Source organism: Parus major, chromosome 1 (assembly GCF_001522545.3).
Source record: "Parus major isolate Abel chromosome 1, Parus_major1.1, whole genome shotgun sequence".
In the NCBI taxonomy this organism is placed as follows: domain Eukaryota; kingdom Metazoa; phylum Chordata; class Aves; order Passeriformes; family Paridae; genus Parus; species Parus major.
In genome coordinates, this window is record NC_031768.1 from 72,912,501 (window position 1) to 72,927,970 (window position 15,470).

Here is a 15,470-nt window from a genome sequence, read left to right on the forward strand (position 1 = left end):
TTGCTTGTGCATCTCAGGTGGAGAAGATTTAGAGTGCAGGGAAAAGTTAATTTAGTGAGTTTTATGGTATAAATGGGGCTCATCTTTTAGTGAAAACATTCATAATATTCAGAGCTCCATGTACTTTAAGTGCTTCTGCTATTTTTATTTAATTATTCTTCTTGAGTATAAATAATAAGGTTGATTATGTTTCCAACACCTCCTATCTGAATGCAAATTTTGATGTATTGTCTGATGTTTAGTTTGTATTCCCAAGATTCATTAGACTCCAGACTGAGGGAGAATTCTAGGGAAACTAGTTCAATATAAATAATATTTTTAAAATTATTTTTGAAGAACTAAGACTGTTTTTTAGAAAAGAAACTGAATAAAACAACTTGGCTTAAATATCAAATTGTGTTTGTCTGAAGGGGGCCTACAGAGAAGCCAGAGAGGGACTCTTTGCTAGGAACTGTAGTGATAGGACAAGGGTGCAATTGAAAGAGGTGAAATTTAGGTTAGATATTAGGAAGAATATTTTTTTACTAAGAGAGTGGCTAAAGTACTGGAACAGGTTGCTCAGGATGGCCGTGGATGCCCCAGTCCTGGCAGTGTTCAAGGCAAGGTTGGACAAGGCCTTGAGCAATCTCATCTAGTGGGAGGTCCTGCCTATGGCAGGGGATTGGGACTAGATGATCTTCAAGGCTCCTTCCAAGCCCTTAATATTCTCTGATTCTCTAAAATTGCATCCATTGCATCCCATTGTATATACTTCTGCGTTAGGAGAGACAGGATGGAACATGCTGGATCTTTATCCAGAGAAATGAGTTTCAGCACAGTCCCTATCCTGAGACAAGTGAACCATGTGGTGTTAGGAGTAAGTAACTGAGAGGAATCAGATGTGGAACAAACCTGAAATAATGTTCAATTGGTTCCAGTAATGATAATGGGGAAAACAAGAAGGTATGTTTATTTTTCATTCATTTTCAAGATTGAGCTGTTCACAAATAGCTTAAAAATGACAGTGATTCCTTGGAGAAGGAGACAGTTATCTCAAAGTAAGGTGGTGTGTGTATGTGTATATGTGTGTTTGAGTGTGTGTGTATGCATGTAAAATTTAGACAGTGATTAGTACTTCAGAGTAGGAAGTGAAAGAAAGAAGGAAAATAATGCTTCTGATGTGTGGGGTTTTTTTATTTGAAAAGAAACCAAACCAATGCTAAACAAACAAAAAGAAAGTAAAATCCAAATCACCCTGAAAATTAACATTCAAAATTGCAGGTGTGCCAGGTTGTTTAATTTTAGGTTTGGGAATTGAGAGTATAAACACAGATATTTTTCTGCAATGAAAATATTTGGTTGTCAGAATTTACCTAGAATATGTTTTCATAACTTTCATTCTGACTTAACCAATTCAGAACCTAAATACAGCTGTAGGAATGCTTGTAGACTCACCAAATATCAAGAATCCTTTAAAAATTATTTAAAATTGCTTTGCAGGAAAGTATAGCTGTGACAGTTGTATAAAAACTAGAAGGCTGGGGATTAATGATCCTCACTAAATGCACAGTAAAAATCCGAGATTTTATTTGGAACCTCAGATGGTGGGGAGATACAGCAACAGATGGCTCATGGCCTGTTTACTCTCAGATGTTTTCAGCTCATCATAATTCCTGATTCCTGCTGTTCCATCACACTTGAATCTTGTCTGCAAGATGGCTATGCCATTCTTTCTCCAGCAAAAGTTTGTGTTTTCCATACAGACTTGACTAGCTCTAAATGTAATGCGGAATAATGAAGAGGGTGTACTTCTGCAGAATAGCTTTCATATCATTAGTGCATATTTTTAAAAAATAATAGGTGTATGCTGTTATTGATTAGTATATTTCCTGAACATTCTTGTTGATGTCTGTAAGAGAGAATTACGCAATTATTTAAGACAAAGACATAGTAAGACAAAGAGGTTTATCTTCCTGACTGTAATTTATAGGAAATTGGCTTTTGCAATAAAACATGTTGGAGAAATTGTATCAGTAACTAAACAATGTAAAATATCTTACAATTTCAGTACATGTAGAAAGTAAAAAAGGGCAGAATGGCTAAAACTTCTTGGAGTTCAAACTGAGAATACAAAAACTTCCAAGTTTGCTTTAACAACAGAAAGAAAAACCATATCTAAGTACCATGCAGCACTTGTAATTGACAATTTCTGGCCATTTCTGGCTTTTTCTCCCAACACCATATTACATTTCTACATATTTTTACTTCTATATTTACCCTTTCACTGTGTTAAATCAGTTGATAAGATAAAATAGAAATCTGTAGACTTAAGAACCAACATGATGCAATACTTCGCTTTTTTATGGTCTGAGTATATATGTTTTTGTCAGCTGTTCTTGCTTAAAAACAAGCCATCTAGTCATTAAATTTTTTACAAATTTTATTACATCTCATGCCTACACATCAATGAGTGGCTGATTGATGTGGCTAAGTGACTAAATTTCAAAGTGTAGCTAACAATTTAGAGTATCAACCTGAATATTTAGAGCTTTCTTTAAAGTTGTGTTTTCAAGGCTATATGGCTTCCTGATATGCAGTATTATTTTAAAGTTAGGCTTAATTGCTATAGTTTTTCCCATTTCTAGGTGTATCACTGGACAGACACATTACAAGCTTCTGTAAGTTATATGTTACTAGTTCCAGTTTTACTTCCACAGGCTGGCAGTGTATGAGTCTTACTGAATTTCACTTCATATTTATGTGTGTGGCCATTCTACTCAAGAGATGATATTCTGATCACCCTATCTTAAAGATGCTTTAAGAAAATAAGTATTGAGCAGAAATAGAAGGATTTCTGCATGCAGGGCTGATCAGAGGCATTCATTGTAAAGAGGAGATTAATAAGGATTAATAATCTGCTTATTCTGAGTAATAAACAGTTTAGCCAAAACAAACTTTTTGTAATATAAGAACAAAGAACTGCTGAATTTTAAGGGGCAACTGACTTTATATCAATAAGAATAAATGAAGTTTTTTACATACTGTGTTATTAACCACTGTCACTCACTTACTGGCAGAAAGAAAGGATAGAAACCTAATCCTTTTCCATGGTTTGGAGTTCTGGGGTTTTTTTTAGTCTCCTGCTTTACACAGAAATGATGCACTACGTGATATAGATGCTCTTCTGTAGAATAGTTCACCTCTGTGTTGCAGCCTGCATTAGATTTTCTAATGCTCTCTTCACTGTTAAACTCAAGGGCCTAATTATGGAAGTCCAACTTTCTGATCTTGTGAAACCTTCTAAAAATCCCATTACTGTGTTAGCACCTTTTGAATGTGTAATAGTGACTCATTAATATATTTATAAAGTCTTTCTTGAAATACTTAATTTTTAACCTAGTTTTTAGAAGTTTGCTATTTCTTTCCTTCCTCATGCTGACAAATCTCTTAGTCTTACCTTTTATCTGCTTTAAGAGACCCAGATCAAAGATTCAACATGTATACAGTGGACAGCTGTTACAGACCTCTGACCATTTTAATTTCATCTTCCTTTGAGATGCAAACTTCAGTCTCACTATAGAGAATGGTTAATATACTGATTTTTATAAGTACTGCATTGAAGGTTACACTGCCATTATTCAAACAAATGTCAGAGCCTGAAGGGGAGCTTGGATGCTTTGAAATCTGTTACCTGGGGACTCCAAGTTGGGAATAAAAGGACTTCTGAATATGAGACATGGTGCCCCTGGGAATAGCCAGCACTGAAGGAGGCAAATGCTCTTTTTGCATGGGATTTACTCATTATCCTGGTAACTGGTGATTTGTGGGAATGCAACGTGAGACCCTAAGAGAAGGGTAAATGGAATGGGAGGAGGAGCAGTGGAAGAGAACAGGAGACAGTGGATGGAAGAAATATCTCAGTCCAGCACTCTGAGAAGTGCTAGATATCTTTTACACACTTACTGATACTATAACATAAGGACAGAGTTTTCCCATAGAGGAATAAGGCAATATTCAAAGTATTTTCATTTTCCAGAGACTGTAGGGGAAAGGAAACACGTGGCATGCTTAATGCAGCATCTGATTTGACAAAGCTAGAATTTGGTTGTAGAGGCTTGTTCTTTGCTGAAGACTATTCCTTTGTTACTCTTTCATTACACTGTGCTTGTACCACTTGAATGTAGCTCTCAGTAAACATTTGCAGAAAGATTTCAAATCATGCAGCATCCAACTTTTTGTTGGCTCAGTAATTAAAAAAAAATTGGGTTTTTTTCTAGCTTTTGTTGTTCCCTACCTCACAATACACTGACTATTAAAATATACTTTATTCCTTTTAGCTATTAGCATTGAAAAGCAGTTCTAATTGGGTGGATCTTATCTCAGATGCTTGGCCTGATTACTCCATTTGTTCACCTGCTCTAGTGTCTGTTCCTCAAATTAAGCTGTGCACCTGCTGTGGCAGAAGATTTCCAGCTCCTCCTGCTGGATTATGGAACAAGGATAATATCTGGAGAGTTCAAAAATCTTTTTCACATCTTCATCTTATTTATTTATGTATTTAATTTAAAGCTTTTATCTTTCAAAACCAGACTCATCTGCTTGTTTTGTTCAGTTGCATGTGAATTGCTGTATAGCAGTTTGTACATTTGATGAGAACAACTGTGTACTTTGCATATTTAATTGGCCTGAAGTAAAAAAATTCATGTTCCTTAATTAATGGCAACAAATAATTCCTCTCTCATTTTGGAAATAGATACTATTTTTATTCATTTCAGATGAAATTATATTGTTTGTTTAGCAATCAGCACAAGATTCAGGCAGAGTGACCGAGCCTCTTTTCCAGTTTCAATTTTAACATTTAACAGTAGGTACATTAAAAGTACTTTAATATATATTTTTAAACTTATGTTGGACTTAATAGAAATATTATTTATCTGATCATAATAATTCATGAGTATTTATTATATCACAATTACGCACTGTGTTACCATATACCGTGTCATACAGCCATGGGAATGCAAGTGTAAAGAAAATATCAGTAGATAAAAAGAGAACATTAAGTAACTCTTGCAGTTAGATTGATACCCACACTCCTTTGAAAAAGTATTACTTGTGTGAGTTATGGATTTTTCCTGCAAAGGCTCTTTCTCAGTATGGTGTAATTGTTCAAGTGTATACGAAGTCTGGTTTTTATTATACTTGGGTGAACTTGTCCATTACAAATGTTAGATACATTGTCCCAGAACTCCCATGATCAGCCACTGGCGCATTGTAAAGCTATTTATTTTATAGGCTGCTTCCCATTATTTTTATACTGTGTCCTGTTTAAGGGATATAGTGTATGCTGAAATATGTGTACATTATATATTGGAATTCTTTTTTGGAAGCTCTTGGGAAAATCATTACTTCATGGCAGCTTACTTTAAAAACTCTTTTTACTGATATTTCAGTTTAAAGATGATTTCTAAAGTTTGTTCTAGTTCTTTTTTCTTTTTTCCTTCAAAAAGTGTTGTTGAATAAAATACAGTTAATTAATATATTATTCAAATGTCACCTTCTCATAATGTTGTTACCACTTGAGCATCTTTTTCTACCAGAAATCTTTTTGCTTCTGATGTGTTTAGAAATAGCTTTACTAATTATTGTTAGTAAGATTCTCCTAAAAATCAATCTTTTGTGTTAATACAATTAAGTTCCCGTTATGCTGTATTTTTAAGTTAGTTCTATTTAGATAGGGTTTTGAGTTCTGAAGTCTTTACCTCTAATAACATCTTTAATCTTCTGAGTAATCATGTTTGGCCTGCATCCATCAGATTAATTTTGGTTCCTAGTGTGCATTTGCTGTTAGTCTTTAACATAACTTCACATTAGTCTTCATACTGTCCATAATTATTTTATCCTTTTATCTGCTTCTTTTAATCTCTCTTTGAAGGACCACTTCTATTTTTTTGTACTTTGTATTTTAAAGCTAAAAATTACTATAATTTCTTGCCTTTATTTTTCCCTCTGGAATATTCAATCTAAATACGTTACAGTCTGTATTGCATGCTTTGTGTCAGGACTCAGGACTCTTGGAGATTAGGGAGAAAAAACCTCAAACCCTCATCAAGCAGATGAAACCTTGCCTGCTGTAGGGTTCTAACTCAAAGAATTCAGTATGTATTATATCTGTTTCTCCCCTCTCCATTCCCTGTCTCTGTCCTAACTCGTTCCATGGTTCAGATCCAGAAGATACTCTTCTGCTGCTTGTAAGTTAGTGTATTGGAAAAAAAGAAACACAAATTCTCAATTCACAAGCAAATGTTGCTTGGATCTAACATTTTAGAGCCCTTCTTCAAAGGCAAAGAAGGCCTGACACATAGAGCACCTTGTGAATGCCATTAACTTTTGGGGAAATAACAGCCTACACATCAATGACATAATTTTTGAAATGTCTGTATTAAGAATTTTAGTGAAGACAAATTTTGGGATGCATGTTTTTAAAATAACTAAATGTTTTTAAGTTTATACAAGAATCTGGTATTTACTGCTCTTTGCAGTTGTTGAAGCACTGCTGTTGTAATGACTATTGGTTTTAGTGATTTGTATTTCCTAAAAGTCATGCTTACAGTGAGGTTAAAGTTTAGAGATTCGGAATGGAAAAGTTCATCCTTTTTCTTGTCTCAGTAACACAAAGGTGTGGGGAAGGAGAGACCTGAAATTAGCATCCTTTTGGAGACTCTATACAGGCACTGGGTAAAAGGAGCTGAATGATTGGAAAGATGCTCTTGGCTGAGGATTTCATATAAACAGGACCCTTCAGAAGGGGTTACTTGGTAAATTATTCACTGAAAACTGTAAAGGATCTGCTATGTGTATTTGACTAGTCCTCTTGGTAGAGCTTTGTATCTCTACTTGGTCATGTGGGTATGGTGAGTTTAGAACGAGGTGGGTGTTTTTCCTCTACAAAGGTCTGTATCATTTCAGACTAATTAGCAATGCTCTGGATTTTTGAGTTTTCACTGCAGTATCTATGGTTATGTGTTCAACCTCCAAACTTGTAAAGTTACCCAAGTTTTAAAGGAATTGTGGCATTTGAGAAGTTTCCTGTGATACATGGTTACTGATGTTAACTTCATCTTTGCTTTTCATATCTGTGCTGAATAAGGTTTTATGCCACAGTGATGACCTGAAAACATGCTCCCCCCAGTCTGCTTGCTTGTATCTCACTCAGTTGTGTATGTGCTCCTTTTTATCACATGACATGTGTGGGGTGAATGCACCCAGCCTTTCTTTCCTAATGGGATGAATCACCTTTTCTCCCCTCCCAAAAGGGACAAAAGCCCTTACTTTGTGAAAAAGTAACACGTGAGGTGCAGATTACACACAGATAACATGTATATGGCCAGTGCTGGAAATAAGTCCTCTTGTACTCTCTGAGAATATCAGTTTTGTTATTGGAGCCAAAGTGGTGCTGGACATCTTGGTTTACTTTGCAAAATGAGATTTGCCTTTGATGTTACAGAAGAGAGAACTCTGGTTTACCCAGGCAGCTTTTTGGTCCATAACTTCTACCTTCGTATGACTTTCCTTGGAAAAATGTAATTAAGGTGTTGAACTGTACTTCAGTATCTACAGATATTCCAGACTTTATTTGGGTTTCTGGGACAAGCTTTCCTTAGGCAAGGATGGCAGGTGGAAAGCAGTTTGGTAGAAAATAGCTTGAAATGGAGATTAATGAAGTTGTTTATGAGATTTGACAAAGGCTGTCCTAATATCATCTGATTAAGTAGTGACCCCATTATGTGCTCTAATTTAATCAACTGATTTACCTAAACATCTTTGGAGTATAATCAGGAAGCTCACAGGCTTTTAATTTTTTTTTAAGTAATTCTTTATATTTTAGAAAGTGAAATACTTTCTGGTGAAGAATTTCTGCCTTCACTCCCACCCCCCGTGTATATATATATATAATATATCTTCATTTGAGAACAGCCCTATGAAGTGGGGGCCCTATAAAGGACTTTACATGAAGACAGGTTCTGTACCTTTTTGGGGGACTGAGGTGAGGATGGCCGTTCTCCACACCCCCAGTCCACAAAACAAGTGGTAATGGCCTGTAGCTTTTCAGATGTTTTTCATGAATACAGCATTATAATGATAGTGGTGTATATTAATTCAGTATTATCTGTTTAGCTCTTCCAGAAGCACTGTGTGTCTTTTGGAGATAGAAAGCTTTATGTGAAAAAAACAAGAATACGAACTTGGTTCTTTTGGAAAGACAAGCTCTGCATTTAACTAATTGAATGTATTTTTAATCCCTTTTTCTTTTTGAATGTGAAAAGAATACCTCTTTAAGGTGAAACTGTCTATTTTGAATTAAACTGAACACACAAAACGTAAAGAATCTGTTACTTAGTCTTCAGGATTTTAAACATTTATTTAATGTGGATTTTCTTAGCTATTTCTTTTGGCTTGTCTGTACCATCTGTTTGAAAATATGTCTTAAAACCTGACATAGGCTTCAAGCCGTCAAGAAGATGAACAAGTGGTCCTTGTCAGAACAGATGGAAGTGGAAGGGCATGGCCTGTGATGGGACCAGCAGAGCCACTGGAGCCAAAAGGAGGACGAAGAAAGCCGCAGATGGTAAGTTTTACAAATCTGAGTATTGGACTGCAATTCTTTAACAATTTTGTAGTTTTATGATGCCATTATTAATGAGTACCTTATCAGAATGTCAGTAGGTAGTTAAAAAAGCTCCTTTTAGGAGATAATTATAATTAAGTATTTGAGTACATACTTATTAAGCATATATTCAGTTTATTTTCAGATTGCATTTCCCAAGGGACCACTTTAGGGCTTACTTAAATGCACGTTCAAGAAAAAGTTATCACAGTCTCTTAGTTTATATTACATACAGTTATGTAAATAACAAAGAGTAGCAGAGATGAATATTTCAGAATTAAGATTTCACTGAGATACTCAGGTCTCAGAGGCTAGTTTCACTTCATTTCTATTAAAAAATGTGGCTACTTATGATAAAAATTAGGACCTAGTCTTTGTAACAAAGTGCTTTGGGGAGCAATAAGCTTCCAGCTTGGAAGCTGGAGCAGTGTTTTATTCTTCGGATAATTGCTTCCAACAGTAAATATAGTAGCACTTTGATCTTTTTGAGGTAACAGGAGGTGACACTGCCTCATAATTCTAGCAAGCATTCTTGATTGTTAGGACTGATCAGTTTACAACGCTGCTATGGAGAAGTGAAGGACACGAGAGGGTGAGGAATTTGTTGTCATTGTCCTGGTGTTTTCATTTTAGAAAATGCTGTCATGCTTTATGTTAATGACCACTCCCTGTACTCCTTCAGAATTTAGTTTAGTCCTATCCTAAGGGACATCTCTAAGATGGCAACATGTCCCGGAGGTACCATATTCACACAAATTTTCAGTACTGTCTTTGATTACTGTGTTTCAGTAATGTCTACAAAAGCTTTAGAATTGTCAATAATGAAAATGTCTTTCTAGAATATTTCATTTTTCTGGGCTAATTAACTGTTTCAGTGAAGTACTGTCTATATTTCCTGAGTGGTAATGTTGTAGCTCTGATACCTTGAGGATGTTAAGAACACAGTGACTTTGGGAAGAGGCTATATTTTTATTTGGAAATAGTGATGCAATTGAAGAAAGATGTTTTTCTCCTTAGATAGAATGGAGCTGTTAGCCCACTTGTTTCGGGTCTGCTTAGCTTAGTTCATGATTCCTTAAACTTTTTGAAATTGTTAGGGTCTGAATTTTTTATCTGATCTTTCTCATTAGGTTAATATTTATTTTTAATGTGTTTGCTTTCAGATGCCTACTCATGTAGATAAAGAGAGAGTAAGGTATTTTCAGGATGATGATAGAATGAACCTGAAGGATTTGGTCAAAAATGAGAAGATGAGAACAGCAGAAGATCAAAACTCACTGTTCATGCGTATGGCATCAAAGGTAAGGTGTTGTGTGCATGACTTTTTAATTAGGCATATTATTATTAGAAATATCAGAGAGGACATGAGGCCTGAGTAAAGGGAAGGCCTGGAGGAATATGAGAATTGTTTATTGTTACCTAATTATGCAGGACTGTCAAAAATAGGGACCATTGTAAATTGTAGAACTTCCAGCTGCAAAGCAGGGATTTTTCTAGCATTGTGAAACATCTGAGCTGATTCTTAAGATCCACTTTAGAGAGTCCCTGGAGAGACGTGCATATTTTAGTGGTGTGAGTCGTCTGTCCTATTTTAAATACCATCTGAAAGGCATTAAAATGTCTAGTTCAGACACAGGAGACTATGCTATAGAACTCTCAAATAAAAAGGAAGAGATCCCATCATAGGTATTGATGCTATAAATTCAGATTAAAGGCAGGGTTAATGAAGGCAAAATGTTGGTAATCTTGAAGCTGAGTGAGGCAATGACTGTACATATACAAGAGGCTGTTGATGCTTGATTTGAGAGTCACTGTGAGTCTGCAAACATCGTCTCAGTGCTGGTGTAATTAAAAGGAGAACCAGAATTTTGGAGGTTATGAAAAGGGAGAATTTAGGAACATTTTAAAGGACGTAGTGAGCCCATGGTGCACCTATATCTTGAATTCTGCCCAAGCTGTTAAAGCATATCCTGTAATCAGGGGCACAGAGTGGTGGCCCTTTGAAGAAAACCTAAGTAAACAAAATTTCTTCAGCTTGGGGGGAGTGGGTGGGTGGATAGGGGAGGGCAGCTGCTAGACTAGAACAATTAGCATAAAAGTTTAATAGAATACAACTATTTTTGTTTCTCATATGGGAAGTGGTCACAGAACAGAGTTTAACATGAAGGAGTGGTTTGAGATTATTTTCAGTGAAGAAGGTAATTGTAGAACTTGTGTTGTAGAGCATGAAATGCAGTGGAGGCCTTAATTGTGAGTGGGAGCAAAAAAAAAGATATAGCAACTTAGTGAAATACAGCTTCATTGTTAAATATTAAACAGGGAAGTGTAGATATGTTTTGGCTCAGGATTTGCACAGTAAATGCTGAGAGCTGCAAATGAAGCAGAAGAGTCAGTTCTAGGAGCTTTCCCCCGTACATTTTAGCCATTCCTGGAGGTTGATTTTGCAACATAAAATGGTCACACTAAGTGAGAATGCAACTGGGTTTAGTATGTTTCATTCTAAAAGCTTTTCCCTTTTTTTTTTTTTTAAAAATGGTTTTGTTTCCTTGTTTTGTTTTTATTTGGTTTTTTTGAAGGATAGAATTTATTAACAGTGTTACAAGAATAAATTGTGTTTCCTAGCCTGTGCAAATACTTCATTTTAGTTTTGGAAGGCTCTGAATTCGTGCTAACTTCAGTGAGCTTTGGACCAGATGCTATGTAATGTGTTTCTTTTTTGTTATTAGGCAAAGACGTACTACATCACATTATTTTATTAGAACAAGTTTCTTGACTAACCTTTTAAGATTAAGCCATACTATTTATTTACTAGCTAAGTATATAGGAGCATATGCACAGAGTAGATACTTTGTCAAGGCCATTGCTGTTGCAATATCCATGTTTTAATTCATGGTACTGTAGTCCTTCAGTCCTATGCAATGTCATATTTATGTTTTGAAGCTATTTTTGTTTGGCTCATAAAAGCATCTCAGATGCCAGTTTTTGTTAAGATCTAAAATGCTTTTGGTAGGTTCTGTGCAGGTGATTCCTAGATCCTGTCACCACAAAATGTGATGGTCCTCCCCAGATGGTGGTTGTTTCCTGATCTTAGGTTAAGAAACTGATTCCTAGGCCTCCCTGAGGTTTCCATGTCTGTAGAATGTCCCAAAAGTCCTTCCATGTCTATAGAATGCATTCTTATTCACAGCACAAGATCAGTGTTACCACTGAAGTGCTGGCAGCAGTCTGAAAAATTTAAGTGTGATCTCAGATATTCTACATGCTTATTTATGTACTTTGTAAGCCTATACTACATGGAGTATCTGCATTATGATGTGGGGCTCAGTAAGTTAGTCTTCAAAATTCTTGCTTCTCTCCCCAGTGGTTTCAGCAAGGTGTTTTATTCCAGCAGGAAGTCTAGCAAACAGATCTCCTTTGCCAGTTTTAGTTTGATAACATAGTACACAAATTTGACACATACAAATTACTTTCTCTTTCTGCCTGCATTTGAGAAATGAAAAAATTATCCACAAAAATTAATCTGTTGTATTGCAGAAGAATGGTAGGAGGAAACTGCTGCAAGTCTACAAATTATAACCTACCTAGTATGGGAGAAGGGATATCTTGTCCCTTAAATTCTGTTCAATAATTTCATTCATCTAATCTCTGTGAATTGCCTAGGGCACTATCTTTTCCTTCATGGATTTTCCCTGGGCTTCTGTCACTTTCCCAGGCTATGCCCAAATAAAACTTCCAGCCCCACGGCTGTTGAGGATGGAGGAAATAGGCACTGCTCTCACAAATGGGAACAGAATGAGAACAAGAGACCAGCATGTTTTCTGGCTTTTACACAGCTGAATGCTCTGCTCTAGATCAGTGTTGCTCTCCTGATATTTAGTGCTTTAATAGTATTTCAAATGAAATACAGGCTAGTTGTTATTGAAGATAATAACATAATTAGAGTTTTGTAGAGAGAGATGGGGATGTTGAAATAGAAGGGTATAATTCATGAAAGGATTTATTTTCTTAAATGGGACTTGGAAGTAATATCAGTACCTAGACCCAAAGTCTCTCCTCATGAAACCTCTGTTTAATCCCATTGGCAAGTGAAAGTCTGTATGTTATCTCATGCCAGACTCCCACTCAGATTGACAGACTAACATCTGCAGTGTTCAAGCCATAGTTGCACTTATTAAATCTTTTTCCCGCCTGTCTCAAGAGCTCAACGAGGTGAGATGGAGGGATTTTGCTGTCTCCTTGCTTTTTGTTTGCCTGTTGAGCCTTTGTTTTAAATTTAGATTCTGACTTATCATTACCCTCTTGTCCATTCTTATTTTTGTAGTCGTGGTTCTAAGACAAGCCTGCTGTGCTTGTGGCTTTTACCTCCTGTTGCCCTTTGGCCTCTGTTTGAAGGTGGCTGATGCAGGTGTCACTTATCTCAGCAGTTTGAAATGCTGCCTTCCCACAGCCATCCCATGCATGCTATTATGTCAAATTTATGAATACCATGAAAAAGACCCAAATCTTTAATTTACAGTGGTGAAAAAACCCTTTTTTTAAAACCCAACACTAATCTTTTTGATATATGGAAAAAATGCAGGCTAGAATTTGATTTGGTCATGTTTCACTATTATGTCTCAAGGAAAAAACATCCATTTAAATCACTATTTCTACTTTTTATTTTCTTCACCTTTGAAAGTAGTTTTGGCTCTTACTGCTGTAGAAGCATGACTTTAGGATACAAAAAAGTCAATAAAACATTTGAAAATCTTTTTTCTGACATTTCTAGAGTACAAAATATCTGTGAAGTCTTAGATTTTCACTACTGATAGCTTTAAGTACCCTGTCTGTAGTTTGTTCAGCCCCTGACTGTTGTAAGTGGTTCAATTTTCCCAAATTCATGCTGTTAAGACTTATGTAATCCTTTCACTTATGTCAATAAATGCTTGTGGGTGTTTAGAGACTGATTCCTAGAACATTACCTCAAGAGAAATTACCTTGTACTTGTATGTATTAATTCTACTAAAGCATTTTTTTCCCCTTTTTATATTTTACTTAAAGAAAAAGAGAACAATTAATTTGTGTTGTTCATCAGGACATTTTACTTTTGGCCAGAAAGTAATTTTATTTTAAAATATGTGCGGTAATTCCTAAGAGGAATTTAGCAGTGAAAAATAAAATGCTTTATTAGTAATGCTGACCTTCCTTTATGGATTTAGCCAAGAGGTATTCTGGTATTATAGGTTTGCAAAATGGAATTTTGCATATTGCCTTTCCTTGCTTCTGTAAAAGTCTGTAAAATAGAAAATTACTTTTAGCCTTATCATTTTTACTTGCTGTGCAAATCTACCTGTTCGCATTTTTGCATTGCCATCATCATAAACCAAAATAATAGTCTTGAAAAAGCCTTAGAAGCTAAAGTGAAAAATGCAAAATGCTGCTGCTGCTGCTGCTATTATGTAAGGAGACTTTTTCTTCTCCTTCACATGGTGAAGCAATTTTAGCACAATATTTAACAGACATGATAAAGCCAGCAAAGCTCTGGTGTCCTGTTGCTTTTTACATTTACTTAAAGACCATGTGCATGGTTTGCTGTAAAAAATTATTGTCGAAACCCAAGAAAAGTAATTTCCAACACCTTGTTCTGCTGCATTTCAATTCAATGCACTAAACATCCTTCTGTGTATATTGTGTGGACACAAAGCTCTTTCTGCATGAGGAAACACATCAATAGCAGTGACAGCTGGATTAGGGAAGAAAACCTGGGAACAGTAAGAACTATGTAGATGTAGCCCATATAAATGACTGCATAAGTATTAAGGATTCTTCCAGAATTACATTAAAATTACAAGATACATTGCAAATGAAGACTTGGGCAGGACAGTCTTTCCTAGACATTAAAATTATGGCCAGGAATAACTGTAAAGTGAAATGCTAATCAGAATTTGAATAGTAAAATTGTATGGCTGAAGGCATTTTTGTTTGGTTTACATTTTATGCCATTGACTTTTATATAAAGTTCTATCTGTCCTAATAGCTACTTGTAGCAAAATCTACAGTTTTCATTTCAAATAGCAGAAACAAAAAGGAGGTTGGCCGCTAGCCATTGAGCAGTCCTCTGTCACCTGTTTTTTGCTTGACTTCTGCTGCCCAAAGGTAATCCTGAACGACTTTGCTCAGATTACATGGTGGGTAATCTTTTCTTGTCAGTGACACGGGCCTTAAAAGCACTCTGTGCACTGGTATCTTAAAATCCTTTGATACTATGTGTTTAAAATATTCTTTAATTCAGTGTGAGGTTTTGAAAATGCCTATTTGCTGAATTATATGAATATGATGAATTAAGCCTACAAACTCAAATGTCTGTGTTTACAGGGAGACTGGAATTGTAATAAGGTTTACATGATAAAATTCTGCCTTTGGTTATCTTAAGCAAATACTATTTGAGATCAGAAAAATTTTTCTGAGGTGATTTTGTTATTCAGAATAGGTGCAAAATGCTGAATAAATTTAAATATGAAGAGATGTGCTCTTATGTTACTCAGGTTTGTATTCTAAAATAATAGATTATTCTTTGCAGCTTCCTAAAATATATTATGATCCAACATTCCACAAATATTAACTCTGTCATTTAAAGACGTCAGTGTTGCCATGACAATTTAAACCCAAACTGATACATTTTATACAATCTATAGACTTTTTTTCCCCACAAATTTTTCAAGCAGATGCACTTTTATTAGCTTATATGGAAGTAACTCTAGCTATGATTGTGTTAGCAAGGAAACAGGAAAAGCAGAAGTTCAATAGTTGCATACAAATTGGAGAAAGAAAATAAGCAGAAAAGAAA

The 15,470-nt window shown here is 35.5% G+C and overlaps 1 protein-coding gene across 1 annotated transcript in view; it reads left to right on the forward strand.

Annotated features, from left to right (window-relative positions):
- The window catches only part of CWF19L2 (CWF19 like cell cycle control factor 2), a 61,725-nt gene that overhangs the window by 31,902 nt on the left and 14,353 nt on the right, over positions 1–15,470 (forward strand). The window contains exons 11-12 of the mRNA XM_015640786.1: positions 8,480–8,605; positions 9,808–9,945. Of these exons, the coding sequence (XP_015496272.1) occupies positions 8,480–8,605; positions 9,808–9,945 (264 nt within the window). The remainder of the gene's footprint in view (positions 1–8,479; positions 8,606–9,807; positions 9,946–15,470) is intronic.